The sequence below is a fragment of the Tauraco erythrolophus genome, chromosome 7 (genome assembly GCF_009769465.1).
Source record: "Tauraco erythrolophus isolate bTauEry1 chromosome 7, bTauEry1.pri, whole genome shotgun sequence".
Classification (NCBI taxonomy): Eukaryota; Metazoa; Chordata; class Aves; order Musophagiformes; family Musophagidae; genus Tauraco; species Tauraco erythrolophus.
In genome coordinates, this window is record NC_141471.1 from 7031880 (window position 1) to 7053982 (window position 22103).

The 22103-nt window shown below is 42.8% G+C and overlaps 1 protein-coding gene across 1 annotated transcript; it reads left to right on the plus strand.

Moving 5' to 3' along the window:
• The first annotated feature begins 2713 nt into the window (after positions 1-2713).
• NUB1 (negative regulator of ubiquitin like proteins 1) lies at positions 2714-20055 on the plus strand. The gene is made up of 15 exons (XM_086614763.1): positions 2714-2745; positions 7023-7140; positions 7227-7388; positions 9442-9500; positions 10082-10152; positions 11048-11230; positions 12760-12848; positions 14241-14347; positions 15236-15422; positions 15555-15662; positions 15823-15975; positions 16925-17071; positions 17350-17445; positions 18190-18382; positions 19313-20055. Exons 2-15 carry the CDS (start codon positions 7024-7026, stop codon positions 19474-19476), a joined length of 1836 nt encoding a protein of 611 aa, XP_086470889.1. The 5' UTR covers positions 2714-2745; position 7023; the 3' UTR covers positions 19477-20055.
• Positions 20056-22103: the final 2048 nt, after the last annotated feature.

Consider the following 22103-nt stretch of genomic DNA (forward strand, 5'->3'; position numbering starts at 1 on the left):
TGCTATTTCACTCCCTCTGGCCAAACGACATTTTGTCTGTGCCACTCAACAGTTCACAGAGTTTGGGTCTGAGTGCCCCACACTGATCCAGCCACTAGCAGATAGACAGGCACCTGTCCCTTAACTGACAGTCCTTAAGACAGTGCCAAAAAGCACTAGCTATTACCAATAGCAATGAGTAAACCACAGTAACTCCTGAAGAATTTTCCACTCGTCCTCAGTAAAAGCAGCAGAATGAAGACACAGGTTTGAGAAGAGGCGTTTCATTGTGATTTTTCAGGTTTTCTAGTGTTTTTGATTAACTAGCCTGCCCAGATCAGTTTCCACCTCAGATGGCCGATTCCCTTTTTTTGTAGGCATGTGACATTAATAAGGAATCGTAGCTATCTGGTTGGTTTTTTCTTCTTCACAGTAGCTACAGTATTTAAAGAAAGATTAGAAAGAAAAAAAAAAAGATAAAACACAGATATGCGTAATAGGTATAAGAGGGAGAAAACACTAGATAACAACCAGCCCATATGAAACAAGAAACTACTTGGAGGAAAATATCAAAGGACAATGAATTTTTTAAAATATGTGGTATACATTAGCTTTCTATTTACTTGTCTTGCTGATTACCGAGTATACTGATTTGTACTCCTGCCTGTTGTTACGCTGAAGTGCTATTTTTGTTGTATCTCCAAATCTGTAGACCACATAAAGCTAAAGGAATAACTGAAAGAAAAACCCCATGTTAGCAAGAGGCCACTATTAAAACTACTCAAAAATTAATTTGAGATCATTTTGCCTAGATACTTGAAACTATACACTTGAGAACAGTTCAGCAAATGCAACTTAAACTTTTAAATCAGTATCACAGAAAGTTTATAACCTTATCCAGCCACTTACCTACTCTATAAATCCATTTGAACTAAATTACTGATATTATTTTCTGCAAACACTTATTTTTTTTTAAAGTGCTTTGAATTCATTATCTTAATTAAACACTGACCTTGGAATACCTTGATTTAAAACTCAGTGCAGGTTTATGCACAGACTAAGTAACTAACTCCTTTGTCAGAACTTTCATACAAACACTTTGTCCTTTCCTGAAGCTTCTCTAGCGCCTTACAGTGCTTTGTACTGACTGGAACTTAAATAGAAAATGCCTTCAGAGAAGTCTTTCAATTTAGATCCCAAGGACATTATAGACAATTTCAGCAAATTTTGATTTGTTAGTGGACTAGTTTTAGTTATGAGAAAAGTCACCATATTTACATTTCAAGAGACTAAAATATTACACAGGCACATCATCTAATGAGAAATATTTTTTTTCCTAAAGCACCTGTAGTAAAAATTAAATAGGGAACACAAGAAAAAATGCAAAACTTCACATTTTAAAAGTCCTAGTTCTCAAGTGCACCTGATTTTCAAAACTCTTTACTGTTAGTTTCTTCATGTTCGGTGATCATGGGACAGTAACTTTTATCACTGTTACCATAGCTTTAGCTAAGTTTCAAGCACTGAACTCAAGACTGCCGTAACAGCAAGTTTACCCTTATTTTATTAGTAGGCAAACTTGACTGATTTATGCACGAGGGGCCTGGAATCCTGAAATTCTAGTTCAGTGTCGTGTTCACAAGCTCATGATACCTGTGGGGTTCCCGCTTCCAGAGTTGCTGTATGCAGCAGCCCCACTTAGCCTGCGTGACTGCCTAAAGAAAACATCTGACATAGGACATCTCCTGCAGGAGAATAAGTAATACTCTGGTGCAACGATTTCAGTCACACATTAGAGAAGTTAGAATAAAATTGCTTTGCTACTGGGACAGCTGGTCACATTAAAGAATTAACTCACATGAGTTAATTATTTCTGGTGTAGCCCAGATGACCTTTGAGGTCCCTTCCAACCCTAACCATTCTATGATTTATGTCTTTTACAGGCACCAAAAAGATTCCAGGAACATGCCCCAACCGTCTGAGGCCCTTGAATACAAATACAATGTTGAAGAGCCTATGTTGTGTATGTACATACCTCTACTCCCACTCCAGGACACTATGGGGGCTGGAAGTGACACTCCAGCACCTCAGCTTGAGGTGGTGTTTATTATCAGATTTCCTTCACACATACCATGTACTCTTCCAGACCAGTCTCTGAACCCAGGTTAACTCTTAACAGCCCCACAACCAGGCAAGAACCTGCCCACCACCCCTGAAGGGGAAACATAAGCCCCCCGACAAAAGCTCACCCTTAACGAGGCTGCCCTCAAAGAGCACAGAAAAAAAACCCACATATTGATCCTTCCTGGCACGTTTCACAGCGCCTCAGCCTTTGGGAAACGCTCCCTCTTACCACTGACAGGAATTCCAGTCCCTTTTGCCTCACAAATGGAGAGGCCCCAGCTGAGAGAGGCTGCAGCGCCCTCAGCCCCCTCCGGCCTACAACCCCTTCCGGACGGGAGACTCGCTCCCGCAGCCGAGACTCCTACCACCAAGTGGAACGAGAAGGCACTACGGGTCCAAGAGCGCCGGCCACTGACCGACAGAAAACCGACGTACACCTCGCCCTCAAGCGCGGGCAGGACGCTAAGATGGCGGGCGGAGCGTGGCTTCAACCACGTGACGAGCACCCGCCCCGCTCCGGTTCGCACTGACCCTTCCGCGCTTCCGTAGGAACCCGCCTCTCCCGGCCCGAAACGCCCGGCGTGACGTGCGCGCAAACCCCACCCACCGCGCCCCCGCGGAAGGCGAGCGGCGGCCGCGCAGGTAAGCGCGCGACAGCGCTGAGGGGGCGGGGCTTGCGCTTGGCCCCGCCCCGCCCCGCTTCCTGCCGTTTCTGGGGGCTCCTTCGGTTCGGGGAGGGTGGCCGCTGCCATTCCCGGCGCCGGGCCCGTGAAGGACCTCGGGGAGCAGCTGCGCGAGGGCCCAAGCTCCCCTCAGACAGCGGCCGGGCCGCCGCTCCCCTCGGAGGCCGCCAGGGCCCCGAGGCCCGGCCTCCGCCGCACGGCGCAGGTGGGTGCCCCATCCCGGGGAGCGCCCCTCCGCTCCCCGCGGCGCCAGCTCGGCCTGGCCGGCCCCCGCCTTGCGGTTACCCGCTCGGAAGCGGGGGCTGGTCTCATCAGCTCTGCCGCCGCCATGGGAGGCTCCTGCTGTGGTTGTCCCCGTGCTCCCTGCCCGCTCCCGGTGTTTTGGAGCTGCGGCGGCTTCGTGGCCGTGCTTAAAATCCGCTGGTGACGCCGGTGGCCTGTGTTCTAGGGACTGTCTTGCTCGGGGAGAGGCTGGATGTGCGCTTGGGGGGGCCTGAGGACACCCCAGGGCCCCAGGCCGGGATGGCTGTCTTTGGGTGTCCGTTCTTCCATTGAGCTTCTGGCTCCTGGTTTTGCTCATGATGCTGCTTCTGTCTCTCGCCCCTTCTTTCACCATGGAGGGATGTATCATAGTTGCACCAGGTGGCTTTCCTCGTCTTTTGGAAAAATTAATGCATACTACTGTGTTAGTAAACTGTTCTGAGAATCTTCTGTTCCTTACACCAAAAACTTGGCTTTTGAACCGTATTTCTGCAATTGATCTTATATCAGCCTTCCAGTACCTAAAGGTGGCCTACAGGAAAGCTGGAGTGGGACTTTTTACAAGGGCATGGAGTGATAGGACAAGGAGCAATGGCTTTAAACTGAAAGAGGGGAGATTTAGCTTAGATATAAGGAAGAAATTTTTCACTCTGAGGGTGGTGAGGCACTGGAACAGGTTGCCCAGAGAAGTTGTGGATGCCCCATCCCTGGAAGTGTTCAAGGCCAGGTTGGATGAGGCTTTGAGCCACCTGGTATAGTGGAGGGTGTCCCTGCCCATGGCACGGGGGTTGGAACTAGATGATCTTTGAGGTCGCTTCCAACCCAAACCATTCTATGATTCTATGTCATATATAAGACTAACTGGCTTTAGAGGATGATGTTTTAGTTAGAAAAACTCAGTCTTGCATTCGGAATGGCCTTTGGGAAATACCCCTGATTGTTTACTCACATTAGTTTTGAGAAAGTCCCTTTGAGCTCATACCGAAAGTGAAATTGCATGAGGAGCACTTGTGGTGTTGGCTGATGGAAAAGTAAGTCGTAAATGGTTTTGCTAAGGATTTTCTTACAATTTAGTTGTGGTGAAATAGTAATTTATGGTAAATGTTACAAGTGTTACATATAAAATGATAGGTTTTGTGTTTGTGAAAGCAAAATTTGTGGTTTTTGATAAAGGGTTGAAAAGAATAAGTTTAATTGGAGGCTCTGGTGATGTTTTCTGTTTTAGCAGCTTAGTAAGAGATCACAAAGTTATAAAAGTATAAAAAGATGAATGACCAGTTTATAAATGCCACTCGTATTTGCAATTCATAGTCTTAAGCATAGGTTGCAATTTTAGACTTTGTCTGGATGCCCCAAAGCCCATGGATATTATTTTTGTTTCTGAAGTTAAGTAGAATTAAACCTGTAAAATGGTTCTTCAGCATAACCTAAAAGTGGGAAAATGATGGTTACAGGTTGTAACTTGTAATAAAACAAGAATTGCCTGGCATGTTTTGGAAAAGGGGTGTCCTCGTTTCAGCTGGGACAGAGTTAGTTTTTCTTTTCAGCAGCTGGAAGAGCTCTGTGTTTTGGTTTTAGTCTGGGACTCGTTATAACAAGAATGTTGATAGCGCACTGATGTTTGTAGTTGGCACTGAGACTTTGAGGAATCTTTAGCTTCTCATGTTTTGCTGGTGTGTAGGAGCATGGCAGGCTGAAGGGGGAGCATGGCCGGGATGAAGGATCCACAACTCCCCTTGTGATCTGAACTTAGATTTAGGATTGAGGGCCAAACTGGCCAATGGAATATTCCATATCATGCAATGCCATGCCCAGTATATAGATGAGGGCTGACCAGAAAGAAGGGCCTTTGCTCTTCCAGGGGCTCCCACTCTCTTTTCGTGCCTCTCGGTCATCCGGGATTGCAGTGTTGGGATCATTAATACGGGATAGGACGGGCCTTGGGCACTGGGTGGTGAGCAATTACACTGTGCATCACTTGTCTGTATATATTATTAGCATTATACATATATATATTCATCTATTATTATTAGTAGTATTTAATTGTTCTTACCTCAACCCACAGGTGTCTTTCCCTTTTTCCCTTTAATTCTCTGCCCATCCCCTGGGGGTGAGGGAGGGTGAGCGAGTGGCTCTGTGGCCTTTAGTTGCCGGGTGGGCCTAAACCATGACAGGGGGAGGCTGCATTAGTAATTTCAATGCAGTCTTTTGGAAATTGAGCATGTTTGTTGCTTTCTGCTCTGTAAAGGCCATGTTTTGCCTTGGCCCTTAAATAATACTGACAACAAGGTCATCCTAGCAAGAAAAAGAATGCACGGTTGTCTCTCCTGGTTTGGACAGGCACTATGCAAATTGCAGCAACCAAACAGGAAGGATTGTTAAACCATCCCCTTGCTCAGTTAATGAGTTAATGCTCACTTCTGACTCCTCGTTAGAGGAGACTGTTGGCTTTGCAGAGTTCCAAGATTCTTTGTAGCTTGGTAAAGCTGGGGTTGAGGTAAGGTTAACCAGTAAACTTACCACACATTGGATGTTTGCCTGCGACTTTTTGCTCCCAAATAGTGTTTTTCTGAGCAAGGAACAGTCTTTGAAACTGGAAAAACGGATATAAATGTTTGATTCTTCATTTCTGTCCTCTTCTGAGAGCTATGTGCTAATAAACAAGAATGAGAAAAGGAAACCACTCTGAAAGAAAAGTGAAACTGATTCATCAAATTTCCATGCCAACCTCAGTGCGTATACGCCAACATTTTGAATACTTTTCTGTGTAAATTAAAGGACATCTTCCATATGATTCCCAGTGTCCAAGAGCCAAAAATCTCTCATGGTTTAACATGTACATATATTTTCTTTGGTGTGTTTTTTTTTCTGTTGAGATCACTGCGCTTGCCTTCTCTCTGCCTTCCCTATTTCTTGGGGTTTTTTTTCAGGGATGTGTCGATTCACTCATTGAGGTTACTGCTTTCTCTGAGCTGAATAAGAATAACTTGTAGTGATGAATTCAGCCCGAACTCTTACCTGTGAGCCAGGGAGCCGGTCTGTCAGCTCACTGTCATCTTCTCCCCAGTGACGGGTGCTTTAATGCCTGGTGCAAATTTACAGTACACTTCATCTCTGATCTCACTTCATGTTGCTTGTGCCCCGTGTGCCTGTTCTGGCTTTGCAGTGGGAAGAGTGTCTCTTGGACTGTGAAACGTGGCAGCCTGCTATGCCACCTTTGTGAAACCAGAATTTTACAATACCATTTTATGATACTATTAAACTTATTTGCGCGACAAACGGTTGAGACTGGGGAGGAGAGGCGCAGATCCTTGTCTGCTCTTAGCTCTTCGCACTCCAACTGATCTCACTTTGCTGGACGGCTGAGAGCTTTACCTTGTGGTCTTCTCGTGGTGGAACTTGAGGTTCTGAGATGTTCCTTCCTGATGATGCTTTTCTTTCCTCCCAAAGAGAGCAACAATTCATGTTCAACTGTCCACTGGTGTGGAAAGGCTGTTAAAGCAGGAAAGTGGGAGAAGCAGGAAGGCAGAGGTACAGCAAGGACATGTTTGAGGGCAGGGGGAGGTGGATTGAGTAGCCCTGGCCAGGGCAGAGCAGAATTGAGTCATGGCTTTTGATCAATCAGCACCATCTGCAATTCCAGCTCACAGGATGGATTAGGAAGAGGTTTAATTTGTCTTGAAATGGCAGGGGGCTTCTGAATTATCCCTTCTCTGACCCAGATTTTACCCTGTCTTCAATTTTTTTTTTTTTCTAACTTTTTTGTAATAGTTTGATCTCGGGTTCTCCTCCTTACCAAAATGCATGGAATGGATTTTATACTCAACTTTTTTTTTTTTTTTTTTTTTTTCAGAATTCCAAAACGTCACTTAGACTTCTTTGGAAAAAGTGCAATATCTTAGTACAGGAAAACTGTATTAAAAGATTGACTATTTTTCTTTCTTTTCCCTTCCAATTCTGCTTTTGTTTTAAAAGAATGGCACAAAAGAAGTATTTAATAGCAAAACTGACAAGCTGCTTAAGAGAGGACAAAATTCAGCTATGGAAACCACCATATACAAATGAAAAAAAAGAAGCTGGTAAAGAGATGAAGGTAAATATTCTCTCTGAGTTGATGTCATACATCTTCCATGTCATACTGTTCATGCATTTTCCCAGTTTTTCTTGCTGTTTTCTTAGGAGCTTGTCCAAAAATACTCATCTAAGCTGAATATCAATGAGAACGATACAGAAAATATGCTTGAAGAAATACGGTGTAAAGCAATTGAGCGCGGAACAGGAAATGAAAATTTTAAAGTGACTGGGATTGCGAGACTTGATATATATCTGCCTCGTAGAAAAGTAAGTACGTTGCAGAAAAGTCAGGAGAAGTAGCTTTACTTCAGCCTTTTGAGTTCTAGATATGTATCTCATGCAAATATTTTCACTTCCACTTTTTCTGATGTTTTGTATGACGGATCTGTGTTAGGTGTAGAAGATACAGGGGGAGGGGGAGTTAGGTAGGTGTATTTCACTTTCCCAGGTATGTGGGCATATCATGGCAAAGGACTATAATATTGAGAGATCGGGTAATTTTCTTCCCTTTCGGATTTCATGAGAAATGATCTTTCGATTAAGAAAAGTAAATTAGATTTAAGCGTCTATCTAGTTCAGTTTGATTCCTTCTGATGTAACTGTTCATATTAGCAGTGAAGAGCAGATGTATTCTTTCAGCTGTAGAATATCTAAAGTTGAATTGGCATGTAAATATCACTCTATTACCACAACTTTTGTTTAAAGCTTTAATTAAAAAAAAAAAAAACAATAAGCAACTTGAACTTGGTGTCATCGTAGAGCATGTATGGCTGATGACATTGAAAATAATTCCTTTAGCTTTTAGCTGTGGCATGTGGCAGTGTTCTTAGTGATGACGTTATCCTCGTGTAACTGTTCCAGTGCAGGCAGCTAACTAAGCTTGCTTTAAAATCTGTATGTCCAGTGTTTGAATTTGAAAGGGAGAAGCAGGATTGTCTATTGTGATGGTACTCATCTGTTCTCTTCTAAGTCAGGCTCCTGAAAGCTCCACAACAACTGGATTATGTCTTGCCCTTTTAAAGCTGGGCTTCAGCCTCTAGTTTCACATATCGAATATGTCAGAATAACATTGTGAATCTAATTAAATCAGTGTCAGACTGGTCACCGTACCAGATGCTGTGGCTACATCTGCCCTGGTCAGCTAAACACAGGTGGAGGACAGGCTGGCCACTGTTTGATGGACATCCATTCCGTCAAGCTGTTAGCGTGGGCTCTGATGCCCTTTAGCCCAGGCCTCCTGGTGCCTGGCCAAGCAGTGCCCAGGCACAGGGTGAGGGCTGACATGAGCTGGGGACTGATCTCAGGTGGCACTTTGGGTACAGCTGCTCTGCTTTGGAAGTTGAGAGGGTCCAGCCGTATGGATGTGAAGCGTGCTGTGCAGCTTGGTCAGAGGGCAGGCCCTTGGTTAGGTTCTTACTCATACAAAGCCTCTTAACTGGGAACATTTTCCTCTTAAAAACAGTCTCTAGCAACCACAACAACTACCTCCAGTCACTTCCCAGTTTTGATCTTGTGCAGGAGCAGCATCTTCCCCAGTGCTGCATGTCTTCATCCACTCTGACAACAGTGAAAAACTTTATTTAAGGGAATTTAAGAGTTGTAGTGATCTTATCAGCAATAGAAGTCAATGTTTGCTCTGGAAAAGGGCAATTTTTTTTTTTTCCCCCAGGAGATTTTTAGATGGAAAACTATGTTTCAGAAGGATTTCTTTTTTTTTTTTTCCTCTGCCACTGAATACTTGCAAAAACACAACACACAATCATAATTGTTCTCTCTCCTGTAGTGAAAAATAATTAGCAGAGAATGTGATGGGCTGAAAGGTAGAGGCTGTTAAGTGATTGCCATGCAGTTTAAACAAACAAATAGTTTCATAATTCCTCTTTACAATGCTACTGGGCATAGGGGAATTAATTAATTTAAAATTCCAGTTTACCTAATGTGAGACCAGAGACACTAATAGGAATTAATCATAACTTGGCCAGTCACAGGTGAGTGGCCTAATTACAAAGCAGAGTTAAGATTGGAAGTGTATAATTAAATCAGTCAGTGTAAAGTGTTTGGTTCTGAATTGAGATTTATCTAATTCTGAATCTTCTGCTGTTATAATGCTTATTTTTAGCACTGTATTGCAAGTACCAGACTCTCTGCATGGAAATTGCTAATATGTATGCCCAGCCGTAACCCTGTTAACATGATTATTATTTCAAAAAGAAATTGTCGTTGTTGTAAAACAATTAATTAAGAAAATGTCCAAAGTATCTTGATATCATGTTTTTTTTCCTTCTCTCCTTCTTTCCCCTGCCCACTTTAATTACTGCAGAGCAGGAAAGTCCCACTGGAAACTAACCTGTTCATCACAGGCAAGGAGCTCAGGTCACAGTAAGTGTAATCTCCCTTGGTTCTTCTCTAATGCGACAGCACACTGCCAGTCAGTACTGGAAAAAAGACACGGAGCACGCTGTCGGTTTGATTAAGCTGTTGTTAGCGTGTATGCTAGTTCAGTGTGGCTGAATAGGATGCTCAGTGTCCCTGCAGGGCAGTTCTTCATGTAAGAAGCTGTGGTTTAACAGATAAAAACAGGAAAGTTTTTATGGAAGAAGGAGCGCTCTGTACATCCCCAGCAAGCACCTGAGAAGGCACTAGTGATCAGTATTCCAAATCTGTAACTAGGCAGGTCTTCTGAGCAGTGAACGTTACCTTCTCTTCCTTTTGCCTTTTTAAGCCTGATAAAATCAGATTCTTTTCTGTCTGTTTTGCCTTTTCCCTTTCTGTGTCCCAGATTTTCCCTATATGGTATACAAAGCTTTCTGATGATGTTATTTTACTTCTAGCAGACTTTTATAGCAAAAGTTTTAAGCCAGTTACAAGCACGCTCATTTTTGAGTTTTATTGCTGTTCTAACAGAAATATTGTATGGCTTTACAAATTCATGTTCATGAATGAAATGGTTTATTTTACAGGATAGCACAGGAGCATGCATTAAAAGAAAATGCTATCAAAATAATCATAAATAAGAAGCAGCTTGACCTGGGTATGTATCTCTAGTTGAGTATATTTTTATGATCATTTCCTAGTTTACTGATTCTCAGAAGAAAGATTTCTTGCAATTCTGTTAATCTCAGAAATTCCCAAGGAATAGCAGTTATATTTGTCAGGTTTTGCTTTACAGGAAATGTAATAAGTTATAATGATCAAAATTCTTAGATAGAATTAGAGCAATTACAGGAATCCTGTAATAAATGTTGAAAATCATTTTTCAAGTGTTGAAAGACTGACAATGCATGCTTAAGAGAAACCCTAAATTTTCTCAAAAACTGTATTGTATAACAGCACATTCAAAAACTTTTTGTAATGTTTTACTCACGTTCAACTTGTCAGACACGTTGTGGGAAGTGATGACAGCAGCTTTCTCTTTATTGATAGTGAAAGCATCTGACATGTTTATTTCCCTTAAACTATATCAGAATTAGAGTCATGAACTTGACAACAGGAACTCAGATTCAGTTCCCAGTTCCTCTGTCCTGTTACCGTTGTGATGTATGATCCTGGGCATGTTGTTCCAGTTTTTGCCTGAAGATCAAATAACTGAAACAGAAACAATCTTATTTTTTGAATGTTTTGAAAAAAGCAAGTAAAGAAACATACCAGTCATTTAAAAAGCACTGTTAATATGCAAGTCTGATTCTAATTTCGGAGTTTCTGCTGAATATGTCAGTAATTGGCAGGGGTTTCGATTGAGTTCTTGAGTCTAGTAATTACTGTAGTTCTTCAGTACAGTACGAGTAAGGCAAGGGGCTGTTCAGGGTGTTTCATTTGGGGGTGGTGGTTTTGGTCTTTCCCCCACCCCTCGGTGGCAGTGCAATGTAAAATGGTGTCTCTTCAGAAATACTCTATTTGTATTGTGTTCATCACACCCTGTTTTGCAGGCAAAACCCTTGAAGACCAGGGTGTAACACACAATGCAAAAGTGATGGTACTTCAACTGGAACAGAGTGATGAGGAAACGAAAAGAAAAGTTCAGGAAGAAGAAGTTCAATGCAAGAAGGAAAAAGAACTAAACGAAAAGATGCAAAGAACTAAGAAGGGTTTGGAAATTCTAGCAGAGAGAGGTAAAGTGGGGTTGTTTGGGTTGGTTTTTTTGTGGGATAAGAGTTTACTAATTCTTATGCATCAAAAAATATTTTCTCAGGGAAAATAGAAGAGTTCCGGTACCATGGCTGGATTTCAGTTTTTACTTTTCTAGGTTTCTGCCTACTTGAAAACTGGATTTTAAGTTGACTAAAACTTCCTTTTCTACTCTAAATCTTCTTACACAACTAGAATGCTAGAACACATTTGGCACTTTGGGAAGGATATAATATGAATCAATTATTATTTAATTGGCACTTGACAGTTAAGAGACTGATGACTCTTGAGAACAGGCTTTAAATTTATTGTAGACCTAAGCAGAGTGGAATAATGTGTTATAAATTATTAAACACGTTTTTGGTAGTTTACCTCAGATACGTCTGTGCGTAACCATGGTTTCATCGTGCGGAACAGCTCACTTGTCATTCTCATCTGTAATGTGGCTGTCCTGTTCCGATGGCGCTTGATGCTGATTGCTGGCAACTGGGGATTAAGTTGAATGGATATAGTCAATTGAACAGAAATAATTTTTCAAAATGAGGTTGTGTTTGTGAATTGCATTGCTAGATGGGGAGTTTAAATCGCTTCTTTTTCATTGTTTGAAAAATCCACAAACAAGAAGCTGCGAAACTGAGTCTGTAATGAATTCCTGCCAAATGCAGAAATACCTGAACAAAGCTTCTTAACAGTCAGTGACAGCCTGCTTCTTACTATAATGCCAGATTTTGAACAAACAAAAGAAGAAATTCCTTTTATGGATTTAAGGGGTGATTTAGACCCCAGCCCTTGAATCCTGCGTAGAGCCTCTTTAAGGCGTTTACCACTGTCAGCTGTAGCACGATGCCCCAGTATCAAGTGGAGTCCACAATGGGTCGCAGGCCGAAGGTTTTGTGTGAAGTGTAGAAAGGAATTAACAACCTTTTTGTTTCATCTGAGAAAAATTGTAGGGCAGAAGCTTTTAATCTCAGCAAACTCCCGCTTAACTGTCTTTTGTTTACAAGAAAAGCATCTTTTCATTTTAAATCAGACGGAAATGAAAACAAAATTGGTAGTTTGGTTATAAGCACTAAAGTGGGGAAAGGAAAATACTTAGCTGCACCTTTTTTTTCAGTTTTATCAGCTGTGCTCAGTTGTGGAGTTTTTATATGCTATGCTTTATTTGATAAAGCATTTCAAATGTTTTATTGTGTAAAATGTAGGTGTTTCGTCTTCTGCAAAAAATTCTTTACAATTCATGTAACTTTCAATGTCGTATCTAAATTTCTGGATGAACAGGGCCTGTTCTTAGTGACCTTTCTAAAGGTTCCTCATGTCTGCCTGATGAGAGCCATTGTTGGTAGGTACGTCCAAAAAACCCACACATGCAGCCTTTTTATGGAATTCCAATATTTTTGTTGTTGTTTGTTCGCTTTTTTGCTTAACAAGGTACTTACTGACATAATCTTACAACAGCAGAGTGCTCTGTTGAAGGCGGTACTTACAGTTTAAATTGCTTTTTCTTACCTTTCAGAGGAGTACTTGGATCCAGATTCTGCTCCATATCTAGATATAGCTAATCAGACTGGAAGGTCAATCGAGATTCCTCCTCAAGCTAAAAAAGTAGGTAAAAGTATCTTATAAAGCTACTAAGATGGCTTTTTAAGGCTTGACTTGTGAACCATTTAAAATACGGGATGGACATACAGTCAGACTTTTTTTGGATATAACCCTGAGTCCAGTAGATGTTTGCTTAATAGAAATAATTTTGAACTAAAATTGAAGTAGAATTCTACAATTAGGAATACTTCAGTCATCTGGAGAGAGATGTCTGAATGCTGATCTCGTTGCAGGTCTAATCTTGCACTGACCCCTGTGCGGTCCATATCTTACTTTAGTGTTTTAAGATGGGCTTTAACTTTGTTATATCCTAGCACCTATTTTAAATTTCGAGTGCCCTAGAATGGCATGAAAATAACTTGTTTGTTAGGCCTCAGTTTCAGCTGTAAACTTGATGAATCTCTCAAAATCAGACTCTCTTGAAATAGTTTTGAGATCTTTTGCACTGTGACCCCTCTCAAATTTAAATCTGTTCACCATTCAAGAAAGTTCCACGTTCTCACCTGAAGATACCTTTGATTGGGTGCATGCATTGAATTACAGTAGGAATGACGTACCTGATGTTCGCTCCTGAAGCGAAGAATAGTGATAGATGCTATCTTTTAAGATTGCTGGATTTTCTGAAGATAAATAAAAATCTTTGCAAATGCTTGGAATTACACCCACTAACAAAAAAAGAAAAGTACCTCGTGAAGAAACGAACAGGCCTCAACATGTGCAGGCTGCTGCCTCAGCCTCTTCCGAGGCATAACGTGTTTTCTGCGTCATCTGGAGTTTCTTGAAGATTGGGACAACTGTCCACTCTCCCAGTGCATGCTGTTCTGACGAAGTGCTGAAAGCAGTAATTCCCCTGCAGAGTTAAAGCATCAAATGTTCAAGTTCATCAGTATTGAACATGGGTGAGAGGAAATATTGCAGGTTGCTTCTATCCAGAAATATTATTTACATTTCCAGGCACCGGAGTGTTTTCTGGCCACGTTCAGAATTTAATCTTCAGTTTTGAGGTTTTGCGGGAGGTGAATTGTTAGATTTTACAAGATAGTTGTAATAGCAAAGCAAAACAAATTTGATGCTGTTAGGAGGTGTAGCACTCGGGAAAACGCGAAGCCTTTTATCACTCATCATTGCAAATCTATCTAGGGTTGCATTCTTAAAATAAACTTGGTGCAATGTTTCACGTGTCAGTAACATTCATTGCTTTTAATTAGACAATGTCTAACATTAGCAGATGGCAGAAAATTGTGAAGCAAGGTGAAATAGTACTGCTCTTACAGAGCTGATACAATGGTATTTTTCCAGGAAGAACGAAGGCTCTAATGGATTACTTATATAACTAAAAAGAAATATCTAAGTGAGTCGGGGAGGCGCAAAAAAAGTTTCAATCTGTTTTTCCAGGCACTTGTGCTGGCAATGGGTTGTCATGAGAAGGGCAGAGCGTTAATGAAGAAGAAAGAATATGAAATAGCACTGCCGTATTTGTTGGATGCTGATAAACACTTCTGGTAAGAATGTCTCTGAATCTTCATGTCTCTCTTTCCTTCACTGTCAACCAAATAAAGGAATAGTATTAGCTCTACCTGTGCATGTAAATCGGAGCCTGTTGTCCCCGGGATTACTTCACACCGCCTCCACAGATGAGAAACAGCAGACAAAGGCTCTGACTTGCAGTGACAGGTGGCTTCATGTAGAACAGCTGAAACAGATAGTGCCACTGGGCAATTTAATCTTTCATATCAACATAAACAGAAACTGTCAGTATTCATGTACTCGGCTATAAATGGCATTAGCTTGAGAGACAGTTCCAGATAGCTTGCAATTGCTCCTGTGAAGTAATAATTTCCTGTAAAAGGTGGAGCAGATAGCTGAAGTCACTGACAATACCAGGGCTTCTGCAGTAAACTACTTTCCTGTCAGCAGTCAGAGCCCTAAGTTGCTCTTTTGAGATCTCCAAAAGTAATATTGTCCCCATCCATTTCTCATCTGTACGCATGTGCAAGGAGACTGGCATGGGGCTCAGCGTGTTTGCGTGCACAAGGGAAGACAGTTTCTCAGTCTTCTCAAAGATTACACAGTGTTTAACTCCATTCTGCTTTTAAAGAGATGCTGTCTTAAATAGTAACAAAATTAGTTGTGACTGCTGTAATTCTTTGAGATGTAGTGTTACCGTTAGTGCCCCATGTATTAGGGAACGTGACGAGAGATCAGTGCTTTATTCAAGGCCCACTGACATCAGTTTGCTACCTCAAATGTGAAGTGGCTGCTTGCTCAAATATGTGAGCATACATATTTCTAGCATGTTGTTTCATTAGTGTTAAAAACTTTGTGGAAAAATAAACCACCTCTCCTCCCCCCAAAAAAAAACCAAATTAAATGTTTGTTTTATTTTCCAGTGAGTGTAGTGCAGAACTGCTGAATACTGTTGATAATTATGCAGTACTGCAGCTGGATATTGTGTGGTGCTACTTCCGCCTGGAGCAGCTGGACTGCCTGGATGACGCAGAGAAAAAGCTGTCCACAGCACATAGATGCTTCCAGAGGTGCTATGGAGAGAACCATGAAAGACTTATTGATATCAAAGTATGCTGGTTTTGATTTAATTAGGGGTGCGTGATTACATCTGTAAAGTGTTCTATTGATAATGTATTGACGTTGTGCCATATGCTTCTACCCATGTGCCCTTCCCCCTCCCTTGTTTGAACAATTCTTTAGGGAAGCTACGGTCGGGAGAAGGTTTTATTTCTACGGCTTTACCTCCTTCAAGGGATAGGACACTACCACAGTGGCAGAGAAAAGGAGGCTGCTGAGTATATCCAGAAGGTAAGACAGCATTAGGTGAAACTTTGGAGTCGTTCACGCTAGCTCCTGTGCTTGGGCTCTGTCTTGCATCTGTTCTTTGCTTAGGAAAACGAGGAAGCATGGTTTTGTTTGTATGTTAGCAGCAGTGTAAGTAGTAGTGTTTTGTTCTTCCTGTATGCAGGCATCTCGCTTATATGAAGAGCTGTCCATAGATCCTGATAAAGTTGATCGCCTGTCACTCCTGGGATTCTCTGAACAGGAAGCTCGCCTTGCCCTGCGAGCATGCCATGGGAATGTGGAGCACGCTGCCAATCTTATCACCAACAGGAGAGAGGTATGGTGCAGTGAAAGTATTAAATCAAGAATCACGTTAGTTGGGGCGTCCATAAGATCATGTTTTGTGTGACTAGTGCAACATGGTGCTAAATTAAGGACTTTGATTATCCTGCTTTGGCGCTTTTAGCATAACTGACAGCTTGACATCTGTTGCTAGAAGTTTGAAACCAAAACTTAATGCACCAAGGGAAGCTCTATCCCGAAACAGATGGGATGGGAGAGCCAAAGACCTGTGGTTGTACCACAGAGGCACACAGGAAGACTTTGCATGAGTGTTTGCTAGACGGCGATGCTCCGTATGGGAGAAAAAAACCCACCATGATCAAGCTGTCACTCCTGGGCTTGGCAGGTCTGAGAGACAAGAGGCTGCGCAATGAAGTGCTATGAGAGTAACCATCGAGCTACTCCATATTACGGCTTTGGACTTGGTAGATCGAGGAGAGGGAGAAGGATGTTTTTTGTGCTGGACTGACGACAGTGTTGCCCACATCTGAAGTGCCTGAATTTACGTCTGTAAGTGAAGTGGCACTTCTAGACTTCAGAGAGCAAAATGTGGACAGAAAAGTCAAATGGCTGAGAGAAGGGCTGGGCTGAGCTCCTTGGCTACATGCCCAGTTCTGACTGTGTGTCCTTGGCAAGTCTTGCCTACAGGCCCATCTGCCAGACGAGTTTATCACTCACCACACAGGGCCCATAATAGCTGCAACAGCGTAAGATCCCATCTGCAGAGGCTACAGAGCGGAAGTATGGCAACAGTGCTAGCTCATGGAAGTGCAACTTTATTTAGAAACGAGTGTCTGGCAGCACAGTCTGTATTTAAAAATATTAAAAAAATCCCTTTTCCTCAAGAGATTCAAACTTGAAGTAAATCCAAGAAAGCCTATATGCACAGGGTAAGGCTGAAGCATCCCCGTGCACACTTAACTTTGTTATGGCTGTTCTTGCAGGAAAAGGCACAGATAAGGAGGGAGGAGAGAGCTAAAAGAAGGCAGCGACTGGAAGACGTAAACACCTTGAAAAGTATGGGCTATTCAGAGCGAGCTGCTCAAGTAGCTCTTCACAATACACAAGGAAACCTGGACCAAGCCTTTAAGGTAAGTGATTTCCAGGAGTAGTACTTTGGTGCAAAAAAAAACTTGCTTGCTTTTTTGACTTATTGTATAGCAGATCGTTGTTTTCTGTAGTCTGTGTTTGTTAGTTCATAACTCTCCTGAACAGTAATGACTGAACTTCCACTTCCTGACCTGATGAATCAGATATCATTTCAGTTGGCTGAGGTTTACTTAATCAACTATGGGGCTAAATACATATCCATACTGAGGACTATTATATCCCTGTTGCTCTATTCTGATCCCTCTCTGTTTTATTGTAGTTTATTCTTGACAATCCTGAGTTATTGTTGGAAGATGATGATGATGATCCTGTGGCCATGGACCAGTTTCAGGTTTCCCAGGAAAGTATTGATCAAGTAAGTTAGACCTTTTGCTTCCTTAGGAGTTAGTTGTCTTGTTTCTGAATTATGCCTTCAGACACACCACATCTTCCTTAAGCAAAGCTGTACAAATATTCTTTGTCCCATGTCACTCAAACTGTCACACTTCCACTGTGGCATCTGCTCTTCATGGTGAAGTCACACTCGAGCTAAAATGTAATTCGTGTGTACTTCATGCCCGTTACACCAACCTGTCATGCAGAGATTGCAGAGGGAAGTATCTTTATTCTAATGCTCTATCCCAAAAAAGAAAGCAAATGAGAAATGTATTCAAGTCTCTAAACATTGCAGTGGCCAAGGGAAGGAGTTGGAATGTGTCCTTTTCATCACAGGCTGTCTAAAAAGCTCCTCAGTAGTTAGTGTGGCTATGTAATTAATGCCAGATAGGCAAGAAAACAATATTGCCTAGAAGAAGAGCTCATGAGCTCTCCCAATACACTGGAGTGCTTTGAAGTTTCCTTTTGAAAAACAGAAAAAGAATTGGTCTGGTCCTAAAGAAGAGGCTCCTGATTCTGCTCAACATCTCAATTCCTTGAATAGGTCACTGCCCTGTTGTTAACTGTTCCAGTAAACCAGAGTCAGTGTCCTGGAATTCCTGGCATGCAGCGCTTTCCTCTGTACAAGAGGAATGACTGTCAGATGCAGAGTCAGATTCCTGTCAGACCCTGGTGCTGGATCAGCTTGGATTTCTCCAGATATTTTTCTCTCCGTTTCCTGTAGCTGATGTATATGGGTTTCAGCCGTGAGTCAGCAGAGCAAGCTTTAAAGGTCTTCAAAGGCAACATCCACTTGGCTTCCCAAACCCTCGCTCATTATGGGGGAGTTCTTCCTGCTTCACTGCAGCTGTCTCTGGAAGGGTCCAGTCCATCAGAAGAATCAGCTTCATCAAAGGACTCGCCTACTGAGTCTGCAGGTAGGAAGTGCTGTGTACAGCAGGCAGAGGAGAGGGAAGGGGGGAGGCCGTTCTTCTGGCTCTTGTACAACACGATTAAGCAATTTCTGCTTAAATACTGGTAGGAGGCCTTGAGTAATGCCCCAGACTACTTTTATTAGTAACAGTGAACAGGCAAGGCATCCGTTACCCCACATAAGCTGTAGCCCCAGCAGCCAGTGACAGCCATGTAGGAAGCCATAAGGGATGCTGTCAGCTACAAGCAGCACGTAAGATGGATGCAGCCCAGCAGAAAAGGGTGACCGTCAGAGGTGTCCTTAGGAAGGGCTAAGAGGAAACGGCTGCTGAGCAGGCTGTGGTTGTGGGCATCTGCGTCTTCCCCTCCCCAGTAAGGAACACGCAGCCCTCTGGCCCACAAGCAGTTCTCACTTCTGCCATCCAATTGTACATGCTCACACCAGGTCTCTTCCAAAACAAACCAACCTCTCCCTGCCGATGCTCTTTCAGAGAGCAAGTACTCAATTGCTGGAGCATGTTCCCTGGACCTGCCACTGATAATGACGATTTTTTACCTTGCTAGTATCTGGGTTCTGACTGCTGGGAAGTTTATCCAAATCTCTGCTTTATAGTCAGCTGATCTGACCACGTACTCCTTCCTTGTGGCCCTTATGTGGTAGAGCTGTAATCTCTACTTGCCATTTAGCACAGACGAAACTTGCACATTCTCTTTCTCCCTCATTATTTGTCAGAGCTGTAGTGATTCCTGTCGTACAACTCAGGGCTTTCCTACAGCTTTAAATGACAGGAAAAAGTTGCCATCCTGCAGTATCCTTTGTGGAGCTGTTTTTACTGAGGCAGTTTGACAGCACCAGACTCACAGAGCAGCCATGCTGGTGAAAGGGGGAAAGCACCAACTTCTTTGAATTCACCACTGCGTTTCTTTGTTGGAAGGTTCTTCTAGTTCACCAACAGATGAAGACATGGAGACTGATGCAGTCAATGAAATCCTAGAGGATATTCCTGAGCATGAAGAGGATTATCTGGATTTAACGCTGGAGGAAGAGGAACAGATCATTCATGAATACTTATCCTATATACAAGTACCACAGCATTAAATCCCATTACATCTACTTCAGTTCCGTATATTTACCCTGGCAAATTGAGTTTGGATTATAAATGCACCTTCAGCTTATCTCTTACTAAAGGCCTTGAATTCAGTTAAACTATAGGTGGAACACTTAATTCCTGCTTATTTATAAAGCTGCTTAAAGCCTACATTTGTGATACGTTGTAATTTATTGTCATAGCGGAAAAATAGAAACATTTATTTTCAGAAGAAAATTTAATAGAACTAAACTATATTTTTATTGTGAAATAAGTTAATTCACTTAGTATTCAAGTAAAGAAGCATTTGTATGCCATTTTAAAATACCAGCTTTAAAAAAGGAAGTGAGTTTGTAAATCAGAAGCCTAGCTCATGAGGTTATAGAGGTGTCAACTCACAAACTGTTCTCCTTTTCTTCTGAAAGATTTCGAAGAGACGTTTATGTAGCTGTTGTGCATGGATTTATACTGTGTTCTGCTTGTCACTTCATGCGGGTGTTGCACAGGCAATAAAGGTAACTGCGTGCTGCTTCTGCTGCGAGTAAGTCTTCTGTGCTTTGGTTTTAAAAACCAGTAGGAACTACCTGGCAGAGCTGTGTCCTGGCAGACCCCACTGACCTCTGTAGTGGCGTTTCCTTTTATAACTAAATAACCAACTTAATAAGCAACTCTTAACCTCTTGCAGGTGTGGGGCTTGAGCTTCATGGAATTCCTGGGGACTACAAGATCTTCTTTAAGCAGTGCCTGAACCAAGTTTCGTTCCACAGCTGTCTATCTCAGTAGTTGTAGCCACCTTCAGCGTTCTGCAGAAATGTTTGGGGTTTTTCTGTGTGTTTTATAACATCCTGTTTTCTGCCATGTAAGCCGTCCTCTCCATGGGCACCAGAAGTTCCCCTGCTCGTCAGCTTTTCTTAAAAATAGTTTGTTTACTTTCCATAAGTTCAGTCTCACGGTAGAGGGAGCTCATGCCCCATCTGCTCGAGGTGCAGTGCTGGAGCTGGTGGGAACAGAGGAACTGGCAGCGATCTCTGCTTAGAGAGAGGCCGAACAGCGGCTGCTGGAAAATGAACCTTCTCTTTGGTGACGGTTTATTCGTACTCAGGATTTATCAGTGGGGACACAAGGGCCTGAACTTTCGTTAGGGTGAGCATGATACCAGAGGAAATGGAGCTTTGGTTTGATGGACTAAATAGGCTTCAGTAGTGCATTTATTTTTCTTGGCTACCTTAGCCAAGGTCAGCAAAAAACAAGGAGCGATTACACTCTTCAAGATTTATTTGTATTCTATACTTCTGCATCAGGACAAGTGCTATAAAAATTGAATAGTTTTATATCTCCTCCCAGAAGGTTGAAGCATTTCTAAAGTCAGTTTTCTGAGGGGAAAAACAGTCCCAGCAAACATACTATCCCATTTCTCTACACGGGAGCACTGAGGAACCACTGGACTAATGCAGAATATACGAAAGAATTGACAATGAGAAAAACATTCAGCTACGCATGTAGTTTTAAGAAGAAGTAGACAGGAAAGCACAGATTTATTCCTTCCTTCAGCCAGAGGGGTTCCCAAATATACTGGCACTACCTTACTCTCACCCACAGGCATGCACCGAAGGCAGCACTGGGCTGTACAGACAGTATTTCTTCTCTTTGAGGTGGCTTGCACAGCAAACTGGCAGTGACAACTCCAGAAGCGAATGTTTGTCCTTGGGGAACTTAAAATTAGCATCATGACACGCAGCGCTTGTCAGAGAAGCCATTCCTCAATGACGTAGTTCTGCCAGCGCTGCCCCCAGTAACTGTGCGTGCAGTTGTAAGCAATCAGCAGGGCAGGAGGCGCTGGCTACAAGTTTGAAGGTATTTTGACCGTGCATTTGAAAACAGCAGTATGTTTAGCAACAGGCAGAAGTGGTAATGACTTATTAACTCCACTCTTTACAAGATCCATGTCTATTAAATCCATTGGCTAATTCCCATGTGCAACTGCTGCATGGCCAGGTAAGCTCTCACGTCTAACATATGGTCTGCAAAGTTTTAAACAAAAAGTATAGCCTGAGCCATCTGTGCCACCTTGTCCATCGCTGCTAAAGGTCTCCTACTTAGCACTGACCTCATGAGCAAAATACAAGTGACATCAGCCACATAGCGAGCCAGCAACCAAGAGCCACCACCTCGTAAAACTGTATTGCCCACAGGAAAATCGTTATGACGATGGGACTGAGCGGTTTACTGCAGAATTCAGTCTACACCGTGCAGACGACCTCCCGACTCGGTCTCTCTTGGTAGGCACTGAACACAATTAAAATGCTGGTTCCTACCGGATGCAGAAAGCTGCCAGGGAAGAGCTACCTGAGCTTCCCAGCAGGAGAGGCAGGCAGGGCACGTCGCAGCAAGGACAGTGTTACGGTTTCAGAGCAGGGGTCTTCAGTGCCACCACAGCGAGCGCTGAGCCGGTGAGTGCGGCTCCTCCTCGTCCTCGCTTTGCCTTCGGACTGCGCTTTGGTTTGTGGCTGGTCACTCCTTCCCCTGACTTGGGAAACTGAGCTCTGGCAGTCTGGGAGGCAGGACAGCTCCACCACAGCATGGCTGACTCCGGCCCCAGCAGTGAAGGAAAGGCAAGCAATGTTTTGGGTTGAGTTTT

Excerpts from the sequence above, each read along its gene's own strand:
- NUB1 (XM_086614763.1), top strand. The coding sequence starts at position 7,024 with ATGGCACAAAAGAAGTATTTAATAGCAAAACTGACAAGCTGCTTAAGA. Across the intron at positions 15,663-15,822 it reads CTGCTGAGTATATCCAGAAG|GCATCTCGCTTATATGAAGA; the intron begins GTAAGACAGCAT and ends TCCTGTATGCAG. Across the intron at positions 17,446-18,189 it reads CCCAGGAAAGTATTGATCAA|CTGATGTATATGGGTTTCAG; the intron begins GTAAGTTAGACC and ends CGTTTCCTGTAG.